Below are 25,388 nucleotides of genomic sequence, written 5' to 3'. Positions count from 1 at the left end.
TGTACCCAGCTCACTGAAATCATGCCAAATAGCAGACTTGGCTACCAGATAGAAATCCAAAGATAAGACTGCACTGCAAAAAATCAAATCCAAGGAAATTAGAGCATGAGCAATGATTAAACAAATTACACAGACTATTCTGCTCCATCTAATTTAAAGACAGAAATGACATCATGCAGCCCTCTGATTCCGTCTCCTAGAGGAATCTACTCAGGAAATGCAATTGGGTGGAGATAGGACTTGCCTGGGAGGGGTGGGAAAGATAGCAAGTATGTAAAAGAGGACAAAGGAAATATCTAAAGAAGAACAAACAGACCATCTGAGTTACACATTTTCTTTTACTGCATTTGTGTAACTATGGAACTTAAGCGCTCACAGGAAAATAAATAAATAAATAAAAAATCTGTGTAACAATTCAACTGCCTTCAACATAAAGTTCATGTTTTCAAAAGCACCTGAAAAAGAGCATCATGCAATTCTGTTTTTACTTTTTTTTTAAAACAATTCCATTTGTGTTATTTGCTCACTTAAAAATCAGATGACGATATTTGTCAGTGGTAGTGCTTCAGACTCAATACAAGATCAGAAAAATCAAGCTGTGCTCTCCTTTCTTCCTTTCTCATTATCACTGGCAGGAGAGATGGAGCAAATCACACCTTAGCTGGAATTTTCTGAATGATGCAGAATGTAATCTCACTCCTCTTGAAACTGTTCTGCAAAGTTAACAATTGTAAATCTGCATCTTTATTAGCAAAGCCAACAGAAAACAGTTGAAAACAAAGTGCTGAGCTACAATGAGAAAGGCACTATTTTAGTGTAAGTTTTCCTACCACTGCAGCCAACCTTTAAAAATAAGTACCATTTAATTGCAGTAACGTGCATACCTTGCATCTGATCACAAACTGTAACCTGCATAGGAAATTTCTGTGCTAGAAAAGTCAGAATTAGCCTCTAAGCCAAATTATTGCTCCAGCCTGAGATCCCCATTTTCCAAATTATGAAGTTCCAATGCATCACCAGGGCATCTTTACAAGAATGCTACAATAAAGGCTGTATCTGAAGAAGAGTATGTGGCTATGTACCACTGAGAAAGGAAAACTGCAAATCTTCCAGGGCAGGTGAGACTCCAACAGCAGGCTGAAGTCACACTCCTCTAGTGAAATTCTGTAAGGTCAGCACAAGGACTACGTAGTACTTAAGTTTAAAAATAGGTCTTAAGTACTACTTAAATAACACTTATATGGCATGGAACTAACACTGTTCAGCAGTGGCTTTATCCATTGCACATCAACAGTACACTTTCTTCTCTACTCTCACAGATTTCACAAGGAGATTTGAAACAATAAGAAAAAGCAAAATGATGAGCTGATTTTTTAGTTCTGCTTTCATATCCACAACCTCCAAGCACAGAAGCATTCTGGTCCAGAAATTTGTTTTTAATTTAATCTGGAAAGAAACCCTCGTTTAAGTACTAATTCCTCTTGAACAAAAATAAACCTCTTAATGAGTTCAGTGGGATCAACATAATGTTCTGCCTTTGCTTCTCATAGAAACAAGCACACATCAACTTCCAAAGTGCCTGTTTCCACTGCAATTGTGCCTAACAATAGTGAGGATATTTTGTAAATGCAAATAAATAAACATACAAGGAAATTTTCTTTATAACATTAGTCTTACTTCAATGCTTTAAAAAATATTATTTTGATTACAGTGTGAGTTGCTTTAAAAGCAGCTTGTGCAGATCTCCCAGCAACACTGCTGTGAAATCAAAACATGTATAATACTAAATAATTAGGGGGGAAATCTGAAGGCAACCTACATAATTATAATTCACAGAATATGACTGAACATAGCCTACTTTTTTTCTATTGGAAACAAGAATATTCCAGAAAAAAATAAAAAAAATAAAAATAAAAAAAAAATCACAATCATTGGGGTTGGAAGGGATCTCTGGAGACCAAGTCCAACACCCCTGCTGAAGCACGTTCCTTACAGCAGGTTACACAGGAAAGCATTCAGGTGGGTTTTGAGTATCTCCATTGGAGAGTACCAGATCTGTACATTGGTGGCAGAGGGGCTGGAACCTGATGATCCTTTGGGTCTCTTCCAACCCAAACCATTCCATGATTGTTTGATTCTAAGGGGACTCCACAACCTCTCTGGGCAGTTTATTCCAGGGTTTTATCACCTTCAAAATGAAGAAGCTTTTCCTTATGCTGGTATGGAACTTCCTGTGTTCCAGTTAGTGCCTATTGCCCCTTGTCCTGTCAATGGGTACCACCTGACCCCATCCACTTGACACCTGCCATTTTATATGCATTGATTAGATCCTTTCTCAGTCTTTTCCAGGCTAAACAGTCCTAGGGTCTCTCAGCATTTCCTCATAAGGGAGACACTCCAGGGCCCTAATTATCTTTGTGCCCCTCAACTAGGCTTTTTATCTAAAAGTTTCCTGCCTTTCTTTAAGCAAGAAGCCCAAAACTGGACACAAGACTCCAGATTTGATCTCACCAGGGCAGAACAGAAGGAGAGAATAACCTCCCTTCGCACACAGAAAATCACTCACAATTAGAAACATTATCAAATCTCATGACAAGAGGTGACAATGAGAAACAGAAGTGCATAGGGGTAGGAAATAAGGGGAAATAGTGGAAGCCAAATGATAAAAAGAAAAAGTAAGTAGGAGTGTGAATGAGTAATGAGTAGGAGCAAAGTGCAGCACAGACAAAAGAGAACTCATTTAATTAAAAAGGAGAAGATTCAGAAGTTGTGGGAACAAACATAAAACTTGTCTGAAAATAATTAGACACTTGTTTCAGAAACAACAGAAAATCTGAAGATAACCACAGAAAATTGAGGCTAGCTCTCTGAAGGGATTCTCCATATTTCACTGAACAGATGAGTCATCACAAGGACTGGTCTCTGGGGAAAGGGCACTTCTATTGAACTGACTAAAAGATGTTCTCCATGAAACATTTGTAGCATTTAGTTCGCCATTCTGGAAGACTTGGCTTTTAAAAGGATACTCTGACACTTACGCTTGGTTATGAAAAGGATATACTTGGCAGCAAACTCGCTGGGAAGCAAACTGGTTTTCTGAACTTCTATATAGCCATGCCACTTCAGCAAGCAGCCACTTCTCGTTTATTCCCACCTTGACAGCTAAAATAATTTCAGTAGCATAATGAAATCTCAACCTATCCCACTTAAACGGATAGGTTTAAAACAGCCAAGGTAGAGTGGGTCATCATCACTGAAGTAAAACATTTTTCTAGTCCTTCATTCAGTTCTTTAATTCTTACATGTGTTTGTAACTCAATCCTTTTTTATGGAATCATATTTTGTTTAAAAGATGACCAAATAATAATATAATAAATATAACACAATACCCAATTCTCATGAACCCTGGCTATTCTTGTTCCAGCCCCAATAGAAGAAATACACTACAACACTACAAGGGGTAAGATTTCCACAAAACAAACAGCAGTGCTAGAAAATAAGCATGCTGCTTTTACACAGAAAAGAGAAAATTAGTTTGCTTGCACTCTCTCATCTATTTCACTGGGTGGTAGTCAGCTGAGCAGCCTGTACAGACTCTGGCTAATGACCATACGTATTACCCCAGACTAGGCACCACATACATTGTCTGTTATCTAGACACATCATGGAACTTGCAGGATCAGTAACAGGAAGGAGTCCAAAATTGAAACAAAAAACTTGTTCAGTAACTCCACTTGCAGAAAACCTTCCATTATTTTCATTGGCTGTAATTATTTTTAGATTCCAAACTCATTTCTCAACTTCAGTTTCTATTATTTTCAATTCCCTTAAGTGTTTTCAATTATGACTATGCAGCAATGTACTGAAGTTGCAACCTTGTAGTTTTGTGGGATACAAGTATCAAAAGTGTCAAGCATTTTAAACAGGTGGCTCTGTGCTGCAGTGATAAAATACATACACAGGCATTCAACTGCACTCCTGACAGAAGTGCAGTAGGTTTCACTGAGAAGTAATCTGATACACTTCCCCCTTTTCCCAGCAGCAAGAAGTCATTAATTCTTGAAGCAAGTGTATTGGTATACTGAGATGAGACTTTCAGTATTTCTAGAAGACAAGAGAAGTCACTGGCAATATTAGAGTTCAACACTTCTTAATTGGAGGGCTACCTAATTTGCAATGACCTACACTCCCTGTCTATTCTTCTAGGGCTTTTTCTCTATTGTAAAGCAATACAGAAAAAGCTTTTTATTGCCCCTTTGATACTGTGTATCTAGTCACCACTCAAAAACAGTCCTCATGGTAGAAAGAGCTGTAAAAATCAAGCTACAGATGCACAAGGCAAGAGTCTATACTTCCTGAGCATTATTAGGTACCAGAGGAATCAAATGTCTTACATATGAAAAAGAAACATCCTCCAAGCCAGAAGTGTAATTACAAAATAGCAGTTAAGATAATACTGAAAAGAATTTAGGTTTATAAATAAGAAGGTTCTACACATGTCTGACATATTTAGGGCACATCAGACAGTATAATTTTATTAGCATTATTCTGTCCATTCAATTTTGTGAACTTATTATTTCTGTGAAAATTTTGATAGCTTATCGGTAAGATGACATAGTTAAGATGACCTCTACTTTCTCTATATGAGCTTATATCTGTATAATTCCTGAGGAGTTAAAGTCCATTACATACAGTGGTGTTGGAATAGACAATCAGATGACAAAAAATTAGCAGTTTCACTAGCTGCAGTAAGACAAATGACCCATACTTGATCTAAAACTACTAAGGACAGACAGCTGAGAAGTACTACATTTGACCACAATGCAACCTTAAGGAGATTTGCTGATCATCCCTGGACTAAGAAATTTTCTCTCTGAGAAGGGACACATACAGACAGCCTGTGCTTCAGATCTGGGCCCTTTTTTAGTCACAAGCTCTGCACTGCCTTACCAGCTGACACATGAATGAGCACAGAACTTAGAAGATCCCCATCACAGTCTTTATGCTAAATAATCTATTTCAGAATTTGTTTTAACATCCAAAACTTCAGATCTGCCTTAATTCCCTAAAAGCAGTAAACAAAAAGCTTAATGAAATGACTTTTACATACTCTTGTCACCTACCTTGAAAACACCTTGTGGTGATTTCTCATGGCAAAATCACAGCTTTCATATCATCATTATCACTTAAGTTTAGAAAATGTAGCAGGTATTATAGAACTGACATTATTAGAAAGAGTACTGTAAGTAGGCTTGCAGACCTACTACTGAATGACTGCACTCCCCAGTGAGGACTGGTAGTGCTAGTTTCAGATCGGGCTAATCCTTCTTGCGAACTTAATATTTGCTACAAGTTTCCAAAAATACCACTTCAATAAAGAAGCAAGCAAAGAAGAGCCAATGTAAAGTTGTCAAGCATCATCAACACTGCCTGTTTCTTCACTCTGCCTTAAGACAGAAGCTAAGCACCTTTAACATCAATGTTACTCCAATTACATGCCAGTTTTACATTTTTCTAAAAGGGATAGAAAACTCAAATAATGCTCATATACCAGGTCACTTAAAGCAAGAGATGTGATTATGCTGATGTATCAAGAATGTTTAAGTAGCAGAAAGATGATGATGATGATCAGAAAAGCTGTTTCAGGCTACCAGAAGATGCAAGGTTCATGTGGCAAAACCCTGGATTCAGCATCATTTTCTTTACTGCCTTTTCTCTAACTTGCAGAACTACATTTTAATTAGATCTATCATCATCACTCCAAACAGTACAAAGAAGAGTAGAACAAATGCATACAAAAAAAAAAAAAAAACCAAAAAAAAACCCCAAAAAACAAAAAAAAACCCCACCCCTTCTCAAGTGGCTCTACCTGGAAGAAAAGTCTTCAGCAAGGCTGAGCCAAATAATCTCTGAATTTATCAGTGTTTTTAAAGTCACTGAAAGATAAAAATGTATCCATGTAGAACCACAATTCTCTGTGTCACAAGTTAGACTTTGCTCACTAATGAGAATCTGTCCCATGTTTGATGCACTCCTTTATGGTTCTTCTTTCATGCCTTGCAGCAGGACAGCCAGACCTCTTCACCTATAACATCCAGAGCCCCATTTTGAGATGACAATCTTACAACACAGTCCAGGCCATGTCACCTACTTCACGGACAGTGGCAGAATTCAGTTTGCTGGCACTGCATCAGCAGAAAGGACAGTAAGGGACACTTACTGACTAGATGACACACTCACCTAACAGCTGCTAACCCAGTACCTGATAAGAAATAAAGTAGTAGGTCAAGTAAAGGAGCCTACAGGCCAAGCACAACCAACCAGGTACTAGGGCTATTCACAAGGGGCTCTTTAATTCCAAGTCTGTGTCTGTTCATCATCACCCTGCTGAACACACAGCCCAGTGAAATGCTGCTCAATGAAGTGCTTAGTATTTGTAAAATGCCTCAAGATACGTAGATTAAGGATACTACAGATGTGCCAGCCAAAATAATATTGTTCTGACACTGCATACCTTCAGGAATAGAAAGATACACACTATAGAAAGTAGTTGTGCTGATCTCTCTTTAAATATAGATCATTAGATTTCTACTGTGATTCCCATCAATGTCAGTAAACGTGTGTACAAAGAGCTACTCATTTAACTATCATACAATGCAAAACCCTATGCATATATCCAGAATGATTATATATTCAGTACATTCCCTTTAATGTCAGTACATCAACTGTGCTTCTATTGAGCTTCAGAGTTTGTCGTCACATTCTGGCAAGTTTTGCCTTGCCTTCTCATCTCCCACACTTGATCTGCCTTTTTAAACTCAGCATTTCTAGCAACCTCTCCTGGATGGGTTTGAAACTAGATTCTTCTCTCCTGCTCATCAAGAGAACACTATATAATTTCCTGTTTTATGTACAGCATCTGGCACTGTAGAAAGAATCACTGCAAATCTTACCAAGGCAGCAGAAAAAAAAAAAAAACAGCTGAAAATCCTCCTGCATGGAAAATGGCTCCTCAGCACCAGCTACAAAATCTATTACATATTATATGAAAGGTTAGCAGATTTCCTGAGAGAGCATAGTACAGTACATGGTATTTGATTGGTGTATGGAAGCACAACACTGAAAGAGAGCAAGCCTTCCACCCAACACCTAAATGACAGAACCTCAATCTGATTTTCTCTGTACCAACTAAAAAACATCAAGAGAAATCTGCCAGGAGTTCACACTTAACATTAATATTTGGAGTGATAGCCTATGCAAAGCATCTGAAACAAAATAGCCTTCTCTACCTAACTTACAAACAAACTTTGGCTACAAAGTTTGTCAAAACACCAGAATGACTTAACCACCCTCTTTTATAGCAGTGACTTAGACGTATCAGAAGCTATACAACACTGACATTTAATGACACAAAAGAGAGAATTTAAAGATATTTAAGCATTCAGAAAGTTACCTAAGCACTGACTCTTAATCTCACATGACAGGTTGGGGTTTCCACATGAATTCTCATCTTTATCAAGCCACCAAAATAAAAAAGGTTCATTAAATAAAAAGAGTCCCCTATTGAGATATAATACAAAGGAACCCAAAGTTCATTTTTGCAATGACAGCAGATGACAAGGGCATGCAGCTGCTGGGTGGAACTGAGCAGGGAGTGATCTCACAGTAGCACTAGAAGCTTTCAAAGCTGCAGAAGGCATTTCATGTTTGATTAAGGCTGTTCAAACACAGGGCAGAATTATCATTGCATGCAGGCAGACAAGTAGGATGAGAGGACATGAGTCTTTCAGTGATCTGTAGTCTCCTGAAATTTCCCTGTTAACAAAGCAATGTTGCTTTCCAAATCTTTGTACAAAACTCCCTTTAGTTTTCTACTAACATTCAAACATGTTAAGGAGCCTGGGAATGAAGTGCTTGAGGTACTGGCTGTATCTGCCAAGCAAGGACTAGTCCACAGATCTTGGGTATCTTCCAGGTTATTTTATGGGCCCCATCTGCAGAGTACTGCCTAACTCAGACTCAAACACCCACAGCAACCTGCACTGTGCATTTGTGGAAATTAACTTGGAACTCCGCCACACACTTACATAAGGTCATGACATGATGTGGTTACTTGTCGTTTCTGATATTTATTGAAGTGGAATAAAGTGCTATTCATGAGCTAAAAGCCAGCCCAATGTTTTATTCAGAATTAAAATGCTTTTTCCAAACAGGATGGCTTTTCCAGCATGGCAAGCACTAGGCCAGTTCTGTTTCCATTAATCTCAAAGACAGCTTCTGAAAAGAGCTGCCCTAATGTGTATCATTATGCTGGCTGCTGAGGGCAGGTCCAGACTGGCAAGTCAGCACTATCTCCATGAGGATGAACACAGCTAAGGTGGCACAGGAATCTGACCCTGTGCACAGAGGCAACTTGCAATTGACAAGACTCTCCTGGCTAACTGGAAAACATCTTCCCACTGAGCAAACTAGAGAGAAGCAAAGGAAACTCTGCTATGGTAAATAATATGGTAAAAAACTAGGTTTCAGAAGGAAGGTCAAGGATATCACTGAGACATCAGCAGGAATTTTAATTACAATTTCTTTATGACTGAAATAATTTCTGTCCAGCAGTGGAGACCATATATTCCTGCCAGGGCTCCACTCTGCCTGAGTTCAATATAACATACCTACAGTTCAGGTATTTAGTTTAGGCCAATAATTTAATCTACCACATGCGTTTCTTTCTAAATCAATTTTCACTCAGCTATTGCTATTGTTGCAATTCAAATTGTTTAAGCAAGTGAGGTACTATTGCATGTCTCATTACTGGGTCATAGGATCAATCCTAGAAATTTCCACAGGGAGCAGACCTATAGTGATGATGACAGCCGGACTGCCGTGGCTGGGGCATTCCTATCCAGTGATGAGGTCAGCCAAGATCCAAAACCTCTGACGACCCTGTGCTAGGTTTAAAAATATATCTGTCACATTGCTGGAAAGTGCTTCCTGGCTCTTCTGTTACCTCTTAAGAGGTGACAGAAATAATTGATTTTGAAAAGCCAAAGCAGCATGATAAAATTGAGGACTGTTACGTTAGCCACATAAATGATCAGTTATCACAGTTAAGACCACAAACACACACAAAATATACAACAACATAGTTTTACTTTATATCAAACTATTTTCTGAAAAGTTCTTCCCCTAACATAGTTAGGTTTGTGTCAAAGATCACAAATGCTAAGCTTACGCACTCAGGTATAACTATATCTAGTTTACACTTCAAGTAGTTCAGGCAACCATTTTAAATCATCTTGAAAATTTGGACATACACTGGCATATGATTATGTACACACCCAGCTTTAAAACACTGTAGCGGGCACTGATGGGACTGTGTGGCCATGCGTGATGTTACTGTGTTTGTAAATCTTATTTCTTGAAATTCCTTTCCTGAAGATTCTGCAAATGGAGATTACATCCAACTCCACACATTCCCATACATTCTACAATGGAAAGCATTAAATACAACAGCGACCAACAGTTTGCCAGCTGTTGGTTCCTGTTCCTGTGCCCAGCATGCCAACTTAATGGCCGGGTCTGCAAAGATGTGAGAGGATGAATGAATAAATTTTGGAAATTGCTGCAGACAGAAAAAGAATAGCTAAAAACGGATGAGGCAGATTGAGACAACACTGCAATCAGCCCCTTAGTAAACCAAGAAAATAACCACATTTTTTCTGCACAGTACCATCTCCAGTTAGGCATTCGCTGAAGAAATCAAAGCAATGCAAAACACTAAAATAGGAACAGATCAGTTGGTTTGACTACCCAGTGTTAACATATATTTATGAATCTTACAAAATCTCTGTAATGTTTCAATGCAAATGATGACCTACACACACGTACATATTGCCTATATTACTCCTCCATACTGCATTTAGAGCACCTTACTGAAGCAATTTAATTAACACTAGAAAAGAAACATTTATTCATCTAGCACAATGGTGATTCACAATCTAATTGTATAATCTTACTTATTAAAATGTCAATTTTACCACCAAAAGAAAACTAAAATAGTAGTTAATTCTCCTAACTGCCCTGAACTTGCACATCCCACCTCACTGTCTCCATCTGTACAAAGCTGAATACCCAGTTTGGTCAGACTCTTCCAATTGATTGTCTTCCAAATAACAAAGAAGGTTAAAGAATCCCTGATGAGACATCACTGCTACCCTTTGGGCTGTTCACAGGATAAGGAGCACCTAAGCCCTTTAGGCTATCTGCAAATCATACTTTTATCAACATTTCTGGTTTGAAACGTAACTTTGAAATAATAAGAGCTCTTTCGGCTTTGCTGTTTAGTTATGAGTCATTCTGGTTCTATAAATAAGTGGATGGCAGACTACTGAGAAAAGAATATCAGTCCAACACCTTAGCAGGAGCCCCAAAACAACAAAGGGACAGACATACTCATGCAGATCTATTTCCAGAGACCTTAGAATCATAAACATAACTATGCCCTGTAACGTTAGATTACATTACTGAGATAAACAAAAACAGCAAAACCAAAATCATGTGCACCAAATGAGATAGCCTATTAAGCACTATCACAACACTTAAACTCAAAATAAAATTCAATCAACTCAAACTATGCTTCTTTCCTTGTCCTAATACCCTGATGCCATGCTCTTTTCCCATAGAGAGATATAGAATTGAAGAGTTCCAGTAGTGCATTAGGTTAAGTTTACAGCATGTCTATTCACTCTTTTTCCTGTCTGCACTGACTTTTCTAGAGTCTTCAGTAGAGAACATAAGTGTATCTAAAGATTTGGCCATACTTATTATCTGTCAGAGTAAAAAAAAACAAAACAAAACAAAAAACTGGCAGGCATTTGGACCCCAAGCCCTTTTGAGAGCAAATTTTATCAGCCAGTCATTTGCTGGAGCTCATGAAGAAAGAAGCAGGCAAATAGAGGAAAAGACTAGTCGTGAGCACAGCCATGGCTGAGATGACCAGAAGCCTAACACTCCATTTTGATGTGGGGCTGCCCACCTCAAGCCCAGGGTTTTACTACATGTTTTTAAGCATGCCCTCTTTCACATTTTGCATGAGAAATTTTAAACTGAGTCTGTGGAACTATCTGGGGATTTAATCAACTTCAAGCTATCACCAGAAATAAAAGCAGTAATGAATTTATCTGAAAATCAACTAACTCCTCACCCTCTCCTACAATTCCCCATGAAACACTCAGTGAATAATTTGCCAATTAAAAGCTAGACAGTCCACAAGTTCACTAGTCATCCATTTATGAAAAGACACAGGGCATCCATTTTAATGCTGCAGTTACATTTTAATCAAAAAATCTCAGAGGTCTTTGAAGAGACAAGATGCACTCTATTTGACAAGCCCATTTTTTAAAATAACTTCTTTGGTTTAACAGCTATCAGGTCAAACAAGAATGCAGCACACAAGTTATGGATTAAATGGTACCTTAAACAAATAAGATTCAGCAACATCAAGCAAGAAGTGGAATGCACAAGCAGAGGGGCATAGGAGAGTAGCCAATACATGCATTAACTTTTGAAGTTTGCCATTGTCCAACTGGTTTGGAATAGAGCACATGACAGCACTGAACACCTACTGGAACAGGGACCTTCAGACTAGGGGCTGCGTAACCTCAGTGCCTCCTCACACCAGAAGCTACACGAGGAAACGTGACTTGATCTAATTTTGGAAACTGGAAAAAAGCAAACTTCAGGAAGGAAGTTTAAAAATATTCAGGAAAAGATCATTTCAAAGAAAAAGGAAACAGACTAGATCTATTCAAATAATAAGTCAGCCTCAAACTGCAGTAATACATCTATTTAGAAACAGCACATCAGTACTGCTGGTGTCTCTCTGAAACACTTCAGACATGGAGCAGGAAGTCACTGTTATCTTTGGAAGGGTCTAACTCAGGGGTTTCCAGATGTTCCTCTATACACTAGTACTTCAGCTCTCTATGTCCAACACAAATTAAACTCCAAATCAGGTCTGCACAGATTTCCAATATGCTCTCCTGTCAGTTTCAGACATTTCCATCCATAAGACAACCTTTGAAACACAAATCTGAGGATGACAGAAGCTAACAAGCATTGAACTTGCTAAGAAAAGATGAAGCAAACTGTTTTCAGGATCCTGGGATAAAGGTATAGTTCCCTATTTCCATAGGAAGTTTGCAGAACCTTGCACATGTAGCCTGGCAGAACCACCCTCCTCCGGTTTGGCCAATGCAAAGCACTTAGTAAAGCCTCACCCATACCCTTGAGGAACACCAGGATCATCTCAGCTTCCTATCCACCACACAAATGCAGTTTCCACCCATGGACTACTTTTCAGTTTTTCAGTTTTATCTTCTCATGTCTTCACAAATTCTTAGTTCACCAAGAAATGAAATCAAGAGGTTATTAGCTAACCTCTGTTTATGAAAGTGGAAATCCTCATCATGCCCTAAAATTGTCTAATTTACATAACAGTGATTCTCAAAGGGGTGAATGGATGTATGTTTGCCTTACAGTGATCCAGAGAGCAAAGGTTTCCTCCTAGTCTCAATTTGTCCTCCCCTTCTCTTCCTTTCTCACCCCCTACTTTTTTCCTCTAACAGCCCTGAAACAGTACAGAAAACAGCTAGTGGAAAGTGGGAAAATGGGCAGTGAGCAGAGCAAAGAGGGCTGCTGCTTCCTTCTTCCTCCATATCTCCTCCTCCTGCACAGCAGCATGCTGAACTGTAACAGCAAAGAAAGCTAAAGCAAGGAAAAGAAATTACACAGATGACCGAAACTCAATTGTTTTCAAAATGCTGCTTTTCACAGAAAGGTGATATAAATATTAGAACAAGCAATCACAACTGAATTCCAACTAGTCTTCGTAAAATGTAAGACTAGGCTCAGCACATGAAATGAGCACAAGAGTTAACAAAGTAATATATATTACATACCATGTTATCTTTTTCACAATACATATTCTGAGGTTTAAATACAACTTCTCCTATGAATATATGCTACACATTTCAGACACATTTAATATATACCAAGAGACAATCTATCCTAAACTTCCTCCTTTTCTATGCCTCAACATGCTTTGCTGCAAGCAAGTTTGAATTTATATACTAAACAAGGCCCAGCTGGCTAAATAGTGAGCCCAGACAGATCTCTTTAGGAAGTGGTTATTTATTTATTCTAAATCAGCCCCATACAACTCATACCCTATTTCTTGGAACCAACGTGGTACAGGAATTTAACATTTCACTAATACAATCCGCATCTTCACCGCAAGCACTAATTACAGAAAGCTCAGCTTATTCTCCTTTTAAAGCCATCTACCATTGTTGCCTACAGTCTAACTTTATTAACTCACCTATATATTCAGCAAAGTAGCCCACACTTACTGACCTGAGCTGCTCTGCAATACTCCTGCATGGTTTTTCAGAGAATGGAGTAGTCGGACCCAGCTGTAGTGGCATTTCTACATTTTCAAAGCTCTGTACAAGCATTACGCAATTAACTTTCCTTCTGATACACACGTCAACACCAAAACTCAGTAATTGTAAAATGCTTTGGGATCCCTGATAAAGAAGGAACCTATGTAAAGGTCAGATTAATAACTTTCTTCTTGCAAAGAAGTATCTTAAAGAAAAATTAAACAGAGGCACAATTCTAGCATTCTGGCATTTCTTACAGCTGCTGTTTCCTAGCTGAACACCATGCCTGCTTAGAGTCATGTGTGTTCACATGACCTGCTAAGCTGGAGGCTGTTTTGGTCTTGAACTTTTTTCCCCTGCACTTTGAGATCCGCACAGCAATACGTTTATTGTATATTGTTGAGTATACAAGAAAATACATAAAAGGCACACAATGTCAGTTGCTTCTAAATAGCCTATAACTAGTCTGTCCATTATCATTATATGTATTTGGGTATGGAATTAACTTCATTAATGCTTCAGGAGTTTGGTTGGGTTTTTTGTTGTTGTTTGTGCGTGTGTGTTGTTTTGTTTTTTTTTCCCTAAACAAACCAAATGCTACTTAAATTGCACTTCACCTTACTTGGCAACCAGAGAATAAAAGAACTTTATGTTCGATTTCCATTTACTCTAGATATGAAAGCACATGCTAACACTCTTTAGAGAGTATTGATATCAATTTTTCTTTCTGAAGACTACTTCAGTGTTTATTTAAAGATGAGGGCATAATGGAATTCTAATAACACCACTTCAGGCTTCCACGTGAGTAATGTACAATGCATCATCTCTGGAAAGATACAAAGAACTCTGTTCAACACCATAGAGATGATAATTTAGAAGTATAAGCAATCATTGGAAAAATAACCCATCAAAATCCATAGGTCAGTCAGTTCTATTTCTGTGTTATAACAGGAACTGTGGCATCAGCATAGGGCATTATACAGGGATTAATGACCAGCTGGAATTAAAGGCCCCAGGCTCTGCCTGAGGCAATGAGCTCCTCCCACCTACTCATTAATCCCAGGAGATACCGAGTCTCCTCTGGAGCATTAACATCCAAGGCTTTTCATAAAATCCTTTCTGCACAGGATTTTTGTGCTTAAATTATTTGGATTATATGCATATGTGAGTAAAAAATACAGTGAATTAGGTGGCTGAAAAGCATCAGTGCCCTCAAGACTGCTCAATGGGAACAGACACCCTCAAAACAACAAAGAATACACATAGGCTGCTACATTTGACCACTTGCTCTCCATGTATTTGAAGAGAGAGCCATATAGCTTTAGCAGCTTTCTGTTTGTCTTCCAGTGCTTTATCTTCTTCAGGAAATGTCTGCTTCACTCCTGCTGAACCTTCTCATTTTGCAACACCCCATTCCACTACTATCACCACTGCTCCCTAGACATTACAGGATCATCTAGATAGGTGCTAGGCTCATTCAGAATCAACCACAGTACATGTGCATCAAATACAGTAAATATTTCAGTCATCACTGTGATGCAGTTATTAGCACATTACAAATCTCAGAGCTGGGGGGAGGGGAGGAAGAAGAAAAGATTATACACAATTTGTTACTTTGATCTCTGGCACAGCCTCACAGAGAGCAAACACACAACAGACTTTCAGCAGCTACACTTGCATGAAGCATTGACTGTTCTTGGGTGAGAACACCAAAACTGCAAATAATAATAATAATAACAATAAAAACTTAAAATCCAAACACTCTACATTCCCTTTTCCAGTAAAGCATTGCTCCAGGGAATAATCCATGTGACTGAGATGCAATCTGGAATGTTGCCATTTACCACAGTAGCAATTCTTGATGTGAGAAGCAGCAAATGAAACATATCTCTCTCTCTGACTCTCAAGCACTGCACATTGCTCAGAACCTGAGCTCCACAGTGACATTCAAATATTCCCTACTAACATATAGCCTACCTATGAAAAGCTCAGCAATCATCAACACAGTTATCACACAGTATAAAAGATAAGCTGCCTAATGTATATCGATGCTTCCAGCATGATTTATACATTGCAAACCACTCCTGGTCAAATTCTCCACTCAAATACATACAAGAGCTTTTCCACTGAAGCCAATGTGGTTTGTGTATACCTACTGAGATTAAAGAATGCAGAATTTTGATGCTCATAACAAAACTCATTGAAAAACTGTGTTGCTACATGATTATTTCTTTTTGTTGTTCCTGAAAAAAAAAAAAACAAAAACAACTTGTACTCAAAAAGTCCCTCAAAAAGATCCAGCAACAGAAAACAGTTGTGACAGCTAATAGCATACCTAAAAGTAAAGCAAAAGTTGTAATAGGCATAAGAATATCATATTTGCCAACCTGTTTGTTCAGAATTGTCCACAGGTTGCTTTAGATTAAAAGCATAGATCTGTACTGAAGTATCTCCCTCTATGAAATAGAGCTGGCAAGTCTATTGTTGTTCAGTTATGGCCTGGGAAAATTATGCATTTGTGTGCAGTGATCACTTTTCCATAGCCTTTTGCAGCCTGAAGAACTATTCTTGTAGTGATGGCAATGTAACTAGGATGGTTAAGTTCCTTCCCACAAAAACAGATAAAAGCTCAAATGACAGTTTCTGGCAAAAGGATTTCTGGCAGAGGAAGCAAACTAGGAAATGCAGCTCCTGATATAAAGCAGCCCACTCTGTCTAGTCTGAGAGAAGGCTCGTTGCCTGGGTGTTTCTCAAATCTGCTTGCTGGATGAAAAAACTGCCAGGCTTTAAAACATCTAAAACTTTGCTATGAGAATTACGTGATTTTCAGATCATGATAAATCCTGACTAAAAGATGAAAGTGTCAGTGTTTCAAACACTTCCTTTCCTTCAACAAGCTTACGTTTACAGTGCAGTGAGGGGAGTGGGTTCACAGGGTCCTTCCTCACTTGACAGACTGCTAATATGTATAAGCAATGTTGAAGTACTGAACAAAAATGGTGACAGATATTGTCCTTACAGAATTACACAGTATCCCAAGAATCTTCCTTGTATTTTTCCCCCATGCCTCCCTTTCTGTCTCCCGTCTTCCACCATCCATCATTTCTCCAAAGAAATGAATGCTAGATTATTCAATGCCCTCTTATTATACCAAGTTGTCAGGCTAAGTTGTTAAATTGAGAAATGGTGTTTCACCTCAAGTGAAAAGTTCAACCTCTTTCCTTTCTCCTGCAAAGTTTAGCTACAGTCAGTGAGGGAACACAAAATAGAGGCAGGAGCAGGCAAGAAAGCACCAGCAGCCTCAAACTGTGGCTGGAAATAAAGAACAGTTGCCCATGTGCACCCACAGCTCATGCAAGAAGCTAACTGGAAGACAGCCCACCTGTAGGACAAGAAGCCACAGGATACTTCTCCCACAGCCTTGATCCCTATCGTCAATGCTGATGGCAAACATTTTATTGCTTCCTCTTCTTTTCTGTGGTTGCCCCTCCCTCCCCCCCATCTTTTAGATATTTGTTTAGATTTTCAGCACATAAAAATCCTGGCATTGTCACTATGGGCTCTGAGCCATCTGAGCAATCTTCTTAAAATACACCAACATATCATCCATATGGTTACCCAATATGTAACTATTTACTTTCCAGGATAATAACAGAGAGGTAACAGAAATTGCTGAAAGCTTCATAAAACTTAACAAGTTACCGTCACCCTCATGAGAATTTTCACTGAATAAGAGTGTTAGATACCAGTCTGCAGGATCCCCTCTTCAAACATTTTCATTATAAGTCTCCATTAAACAAGACTGAAAAATCAGCTGAGTGGCTGTCCTTAGGAGTAAACCTGTTTGAGATCACTGCTACATGTTCCATCAGTTTGGCATCATGCAGTGCACAATGTTCTAGAAGAAATACTTCAAATGCAGCATTTAGCAAGGCTGGGAAGACAATGTGAAAGTGAGGAGAAATATCAAGATAACTCCTTTCCATGTATGATTTTTTTCCATAATAGTTCAGAAATATTCAGTGATTTTCAAAACAGGATTCAAGATTGGGCTGAAGGATATAATCAGGGTGTAAAATAATTCAGTTTTCCTGTCAACGGAAACGGATACCTGCTTACACTTCAGTCAAATTACATAAAAAAATTATCTTGCTTCTTCCAGAGATTCACTGTTTTCACAGAAGAAAATGATATTGGACCATAATTCAGTTTGTTGAGACAGTTATCATTTATGTTCCCTTCACAGGATGTTCAATGCTGTCTGAGAGCAAAATTGTCCAACATAGTTTCCCAGGTGTACTTCAGGCAGTAACAGGCGTAAAAGAGTGAGTTGATCTGCAGTTAATTTATATACCACAGATTGTGAGTTAATACACAGGAAGTCGGTGGTGTTAAGGAGTATTCGAACAGTCCAGTGAATGGATTTGTGATTACTGAACTTGTGGAAGAAATCAGTGAGCTCTTAGGCCTGCATGGATAAAATAAGACAGGAGCTTCTCTGGCATTCTTCAAAGAACTGCAGTTCCTAAGGTTCTTAGGCTAGTTGGGAAACAGAATCTCTCCACAGAGGTGACTACAGCCCAAAAAGGACAAGGATGAAGAAGGACAGCCAGGTCACACCTTAGCCCTGACAGCACTACTGGAAAGATTTGGGACAGGAACACAACAAAAAAAGTTGTGCAAAAAAGGAGTGCATGCTCTCCTTTGGTGTCATAGAACTTGAATGACCTCTCCCTGGGACAATATAGTTTTCTTCAGAGATCAGCACTGAGACAGAAGAAGCCAGACTTTCAGTTTCAAAAGGAAGTTGTATTGTTTTATGGACAGAAAACTAAAATAAATATTATTTAATCAAAACAGTTTGAATTCCTATGATTATACTCAGGTATTTTTCCTGAGACCACCATAGGATGCACAAAGCTTTAAGGATTAGGCACTGCATTGGTCACATTGGTAAACAGAAGCTTTTCCACCATACTCAACATGAACAAGAATATTGTGTATATTGTTACCTGAACATCATAGGTCTAAGCAAATTCAATATCCTGAAGTCAGCATCAGTGAATCCCCTGCTGCTCTGAAAGTGCAGGGAATGATATCCATTAGCATACTTTCCCCTTAAGCACAAGAAAATATAATTAGCATTAATTTATTGACTAAAAAAGAAAGTGGAAATGAAGACCAGATTAGAGTCCAGTGAAAGATCTAAAAGGTAATGGTGAAATACAGCATAATAAATAGATAAACTCAGGAGTTTCACTTAGAGTGAAAGCACGTGCCTTCTCTTGACTAACACAAACTATACACAGAGCCAAATTCAGCCTCCAAAATGCACTCAGACTTATCTCATCAGCTGAAAAGAAAACAATGACCCAAGTCCAGTTTTGTCATATACAGTGCAATTCATTTAGCACATGATCTAAAGGCAGCTACACAGTAAACCTCATAGAAACAATGTAAAAAACAATGTAAAAATTTACTTCTGTGTAAGATCACACTATGAACACAACTACAGATTATGTAGCACTTTTGAACTGTTCACTATGACTCCAGAATGTATCTTTAAAGATTTTGTCCAGGTACAAATGGAGGAAGACTACATGCTTGCTTCATTATCTTTATAAACCAGAGTAACCTGCTGCTGTTACAATGAACTCAGTTAAAAAAAAAAAAAATTAAAAAAAAAAAAAAAGGCTTTTGATTCACAAGAAGATTATAATAACAGGAACAGAATGATTACACTGTTGCCATATGTGAAAAATACAGGAATCTGTCACTGAGTTTACATCTTAATGCTACACTGGGTACATGAGAACACATGAAACAGTGTCCAAGAAACTTCCAATCCACCATAAAGAAAGCTGTTTCCATACAGCTTTACTCTTATTTTTCCAGTGAGAATGTTCAGTTTATGGATTCCCAATAGAAACTCAGCAGCTTCAGGGAACGAGTACAACTGAGAGCCTGTGTGATCATGCATATGCATTTTCTGGGCAGAAATCAACACCCCACTTGGACCATATTTCATCTGCCAGTTGGTCAGGTTGTTTATATGTTTTGCTGAGAGGAATGGCTTTTCTTTTTTAATAAAGCCTCACCATAACCTTTTTCCAATCTCACCTCCTTGTTCGTCTCATTAGCTTACAACTATAAATAGATAAACATTTACTTTGCATAGGCATTAGTCAAAAGGAAAGTACCTTCACCTCAAGACCTGAAACTGGTCCACTTTCTGAGTATTTCAGCTCTACGAAGTGGGGAAAAAAAGCATACAACTAAACCTACAGTTTAGAATTGCCACAGAAACAACTCATTAATATATTAAATGCAAGCTACATCTGTTTCTAAGCCTCCTGTTATTATATTTGTTTACAACTGCAAAATACAAAATAAACAGGTATTCTTCTGTATCTTTTCACTGATACATCCTAAGAAAACCTTTAAAGTGGTTTTTTGGGTTTTTTTTGGTTTTTTTGTTTTGTTTTGGTTTGGTTTTGGATTCTTTTTTGCTGTTTAGTACTGTGAAGTGCTTCCAAACTTTCCCTATTTTCAAAAGGGCACAGCAAAAGCTATTTTGGATTTTCCTTTCCCTTTCCCCAAAGTCAGGAGACAAAGCATAAGATTCCACCACAGCAGTTTTTAATCAAACATGTTTTTTCTTTGAACAAAGCATCACCTTAATAACAATAATCTGTTTTTCCATGTATTAAACACACTGCTCCAATTTCTACAGTTAAGAGATTCCTGTCAGCAACAATCAACAGTATCTGTACAGTATGACAGAGCTAGAAATATGGGCTAACCAGGATACTTTCACACATTTGTTTGCTATATTATAGTCTGAATTTAAATATGATAATTTAATTTAGTAAAAAAAAAAAAAACAAAATTGAAATCAGATTTACCGCTAAAACTTTTACAATTTAATTTTCAGACTAGCAATCAATGCTTATTCAGTTTCCATGTTATCCCTGCCTTCCCTTCTGCAGATGCTCAAGTGACATTAAATTAAACAATTGCACAGATTTTTAAAACTGTCTGAAAATTACCATCTGTGCATAATTCAGGAATACAAAAAGGATCACAGAAATCACTCCTTATAAGTACTTTTCTTAACAGAAATAGAAAAACCAATGCAAAAAAATCTCCCAGGAAAAGTAATACATATTTGTGGCACTCTGCCTATCAAACCCTTTAGAAATGTAAGACAACAGATGAAGAAGAGATCTCGCTATCATCTCACCCAAAAGCTTATTCATTTTCTGAGATGTGACCGTTAAGATTAAATATTAAAACATCCTTAAAAAAGAGCTACGATCAGACAGCAATAAAGCCCATTATTATTCACAGACAAACATTATCCAACTATTAGCTGTTCAGCATTATACTTCACTCCAAATCTATGCAAAATAAATGTAATTTTGTAAACATCAATAATTACAGAAGAAAACAAAAAATAAAGAAATCTTAAACTTACATTGATGTGTTATTATGGGTCCCACACAGCAAGTAGCCCTAAGGGTACATTTTAGTTTTTTTATCCATGCTGTGTTCTTGCTGCTGATGTGACCACTTAGGCACATGGTCAAGTTGCAATCAGCTTCTCTCTTAGTGATGTATGAGAGCCGTGCTGATTTATCTAGTCCTTCTGCAGCAGATTAGCTCTAATGTTTCTGCCTCTGCATCCTACCTTTCTTTAGCAGTAGGCTCTGCATTATCATTGGCAATTCGAATTAAAGAGCCAGTGAACACAGCACAGATTTTTCTTTTCTCTCCAGAAGAACTGCAAAGAAGGTATTCACACAAATACCACATTTTGATCCACTGAGCCTCTGTTTTTATATCTTTAGCAAGAACAGTAGTCAGAAATATAGAAGATTGGTTCCAGTAAGTCTGCTATAATCTTTGCATTATTTACTGTTAAAAGAAAATTCTCCTATGCAGATGGTTCTAGGCAAGAAGCAGCTGTAATACACAAACAATTCAGCCAAAAACCATGGACTTTTCACATTCTAACACAAAGGTATCATATGCACACAGTAAAACTCATTTATACCAATCTGGTCAATGTGAAATTAATACAAACAGAATTTACAGAGGGAAAGAAAAAAAAAGGCTGGGGCTTAAAGGAGCTTCACATTAATTCATTCAGCTTAAAAAAAAAAAAAAAAAAGATCTCACTGCCTTACAGTGTATGTTTTCATTATGAATTCTCTCTTTTCTCTGTGCAACTGACATTTTACACTATGGGACTGTCAAATTTAGCTATTAAAAGTGTTACAAAGAACTTCACTGAACATTATTATTATTATTGTGACTTTCCAGTAAACAAGAAGTATTTTAGGAGTAAAAAGCAATTGTTAATTCATGATCTTTTCAATTCAAGACACAGCTATTTAAATTTTCATTAGGACTTTGAAAAATATTTAGGAAAAAATGGATGTCTTAGACCATCTAGTCTTGAAAATGTGAACATCCTGACAAGTTTGCTCACTGTCAAAATGACTCACATCACTGCTGCTCTTAACTGCTACTCTTCCTGATCATAGAGGATAAGTAATCCTCTAAAAATCAAATGCCATGGCTGAATATTAACCAAGAAATACGTACCACTCAAACATTGGTAATAATTAAATAGCACATAAATTCCACCTACTCAAAGGCTTATCCTCTGTTTATTATCAGCATCCATTTTAAACAAACAGTACATGGAGCACCTTACCCTAAACAGAAAACCAGGAAAGGGGGAAATAGAATTAGTTTACTGCTTTACAATAAATCCTAAAACAAAGAGGGGCTATTTTTGATCTAATATTAAATTCTGCTGTGGCAAAATATAGTAATATCCATTTTAAAGTGCTTTCTGCATTTTATGTATACTTTTAAGTTTACCACAGGAGCACAGCTACCTTGGCTACAGCTTCTAAGACTCATCCATGCCTTTCCTAAACTAGGGAAAATAAGCAAAGCATATTAGCCAAAATACTGAAATGTGTTGTATAAGCACAGCATCAGCACCACTATTCCAAGTACATAGTGAGCCTAAAAACACTCGACTCCACTATAAATAGACCCATTCAGGGACTTTCTTTGCCCCTATAATCCCACTAGAAGGCTGTTTCAGAGCCTCATTCTTAATGGTCAGAGAGATGCTCCTAATACATAGCCAAGCTGCATTAATGCCAACGTGCCCCTGAACAGCACTGTTCAACAGCTTTTTCGCCTGAATGATGGTTTTATAAATATATAAAAGCCAACCTCATTTCTTATCAGTTTTCACATCAACAGACAAGATATGTTCTTTTAGTCTTGAGATATAAAATAGACTCTCCATCTCCTCTTACCATAGCAGCCCTTCGCCATATCTAACCCAGTCTGAGTTTGCCTCTTCTAACCATTGGTAAGGGGAAATACAGAATCATGGAATGGCTTGGGTTGGAAGGGAAAATATATACTTTATTAAGGGATCTTAAATATAATCTAGTTCCAAATCCCAGCTGGGCTCTCATCAGCCACTAAATCAGGCACCAGCTCAGGTTGCCCAGGGCCTAGTCCAACCTGATCTTGAACACCTCCTGACACCCACAGCTCCTTAAGGGCTGCTCCAAAAGCAATGCCTCCTACTTTATTAGTTTAGTCTACAAGGACAGGGGCAGATAGTGGTGGTATGGCAGTAGAGGTTGAACCTTCCCACCAACATACCATTACATTTTGTTGTTACAACTTGTACAAAATCAGAAATCCTTGGAAAATATTTTCCATAAGCAAGGGAAAAAACATGAATTCCACTGGATTAAAAAGCTCACTCCTCACATCAACAGCAACAATCACAAGCTTTACTTTTTAGTTTTCAAACCACTGAAGCAGTAAAAGAAAGAGCTGCAGTAACTGTCACATACCTGGACATCAGTATAGCTAGAAAGCTATAGCCTTGAGTGGAAATATTGTCATGCAAATTAAAAACCAGTTACATGACTGCAAACCAAATGTAATGAAACAAGGCAACACAAAAAAGAGGAGTCTAAAGAAGTACTTGAAGGCAGGGGGCTTTTTTCCGGTTTTTTGTATACTAAGTCTCAGAAAGAAAACAAATTCATAACATTATAAAAGCACTAGAGGAAGAAGTGGTAGAAACAGTAGTCAAAATATTAAAGTGATGCATAGGTCTCTGAGGAATAAGGATTGCTTAGGAAAAAGTCAATTTGGAAAAATTCAAGTGAGACATTTAAGTAGAACTACTGAGTGAGTGTTGATGGGAACAATCCTGAACATAGTTCAAAGTACATGGCACATTACTTACCACTATAATTCCCATTTCTATGTAGATACTTATAAAAGTTTAACTACAACAACCACCTCACTTAACATAAACGAGCAGCAGTTATTGCAACAATTATCAACTTCCAGCAGAAAATACTGCTAGCAAATATCAAGTTTAGTATGGTCCAGGTAGAAATGAAAGACAGGTTCAGAAAATTCTGGATTTCGGATAATTTATAGTACTATGATGGAATTCCAGAAAAAAATATGAATAGTTACATATAAAATTTTCTTGTATAGTGATGCCAATACATAGATATGACAACTGTGTGCAAACATAAGATTTTAAGTACTGAAGACAAATTATCTCATATACATGAAAGCAGTACATACAAAAACCAGAGAATAAGAGAATAAGGTCTTAAAACTGAGAAGGGAAATCAGAATAACATTGTCTGTAGCACTCAACGCACTTAGCTGTGGCATATGTCTCTATAAGTGGCCATTCACAAATCACTCAGAATGGATACTTTACATGTGAATGGACAAAACTTTAGAGAATATGCAGAACAAAATAATATGTACCTGGAAGAGAGATAAAAACAGTGAATGGATATAATAAAATGGAAAATAAAAATGCAAATCAAGATCTTATTACATAACTATATTCTAGCTTCAAAAGAGGGAACACATCTGTTGCTGCTCTTTAAAGCTGACAAGGAAAAAGCCTGACAGGTTTTATTTATGCAGTTTGCTACACTGTTAAACTCGGTTTCTAAAATACATAGACAACAGCAAGAGACAGAAGCCAGAGGATGTGGAGCCTTTTGCCACAGGTGTGACCAATTCTGCTGTCCCTTATTGCAATGAAATTACAGGAACTGGACAGGTTTGACTTAAGAACATTGTGCCTTTCTACATCCTGTTACAAGTACATACAACTTAGTGGAAGCTCACCACCTTGTTTTAAGAGTCCAAATACTTGATGTGTGCTACTTTTCTCTCACCACACAGAGCATCTAACAAGAATAATTTTCCTTTCCCCTTATGGAGCAGTCTGTGACTGATGCTAACCACAAAGAGATGAACACTGTTGGAGAAGTAAGAGTCAGGAGAGTGCTGCTACTATGGAAGCGCTGACAAGCAGCACATTCGTGATCAGGAAGGCAGTACATGCCCTCATTACAAACTGACAATTAAAAAGTAGATTAAGAGATTTTCCTTTATACGGCATCACACATTCTAATATGTTTTTATCATGGTGATCAATTTGACTCCGGGGAGTTAAATCTGCATCTCATACAGCAAATTCTGCTTGCACAAAGAAAACCATTCAAAAGCGCTCACTTAAACACAATATAAAGATAGCATATAGTTTTCTACTTGCATTAACAGTATGGCTGCCTACATAACATCCATTCCTCCTAGAATTCCTATGTTAATAACATGTGCGTTACTACCATTCCTATGGCTTGGAGCATGCATTTCCAGGATTTCCTGTTCCTTGCAGCTTTATATAATGTGAAAGAACAGGGTTGACAACTGCTCACTGAAAGGTCAGTTCTTGTGGGCTGTTTGGTAGCATGCATCACTTTCTGAATAAATATAAATAATAATTTAAAAAAACTTCAGAAAGTTTGGAAGGCAGTTAAAACAGGAAAAGCCTGTCTCAGAATAAAATAGCAGAGT

General features: G+C 37.7%; 1 protein-coding gene across 7 annotated transcripts in view; it reads right to left on the bottom strand.

Moving 5' to 3' along the window:
- RAPGEF4 (Rap guanine nucleotide exchange factor 4) overlaps positions 1-25,388 on the bottom strand; it is a 135,769-nt gene that overhangs the window by 82,042 nt on the left and 28,339 nt on the right. Inside the window, exons 1-2 of one of the 7 annotated variants that reach the window (XM_085552493.1) lie at positions 20,917-21,105; positions 18,452-18,516 (exon numbers count right to left, since the gene is read on the bottom strand). The exons of 2 other annotated variants lie outside the window; for them this stretch is intronic. Coding sequence is in view for 1 of the 5 variants with exons in the window: in XM_085552491.1 (XP_085408617.1) it covers positions 13,411-13,437 (27 nt within the window). In the remaining 4 variants the exon portion in view is untranslated. Of the gene's footprint in view, positions 1-13,410; positions 13,453-18,451; positions 18,517-20,916; positions 21,162-25,388 lie in introns of those variants that run through there. 4 more of the 7 variants (XM_015868502.3, XM_085552492.1, XM_015868501.3 and 1 more) reach the window with 4 other exon arrangements.

The sequence above is a fragment of the Coturnix japonica genome, chromosome 7, assembly GCF_054131305.1.
Source record: "Coturnix japonica strain WE chromosome 7, WE-NBRP24, whole genome shotgun sequence".
NCBI classification, from domain to species: Eukaryota; Metazoa; Chordata; class Aves; order Galliformes; family Phasianidae; genus Coturnix; species Coturnix japonica.
Note: the sequence above shows the minus strand (reverse complement) of the source record. Positions and strands in the feature narration are given on the sequence as shown.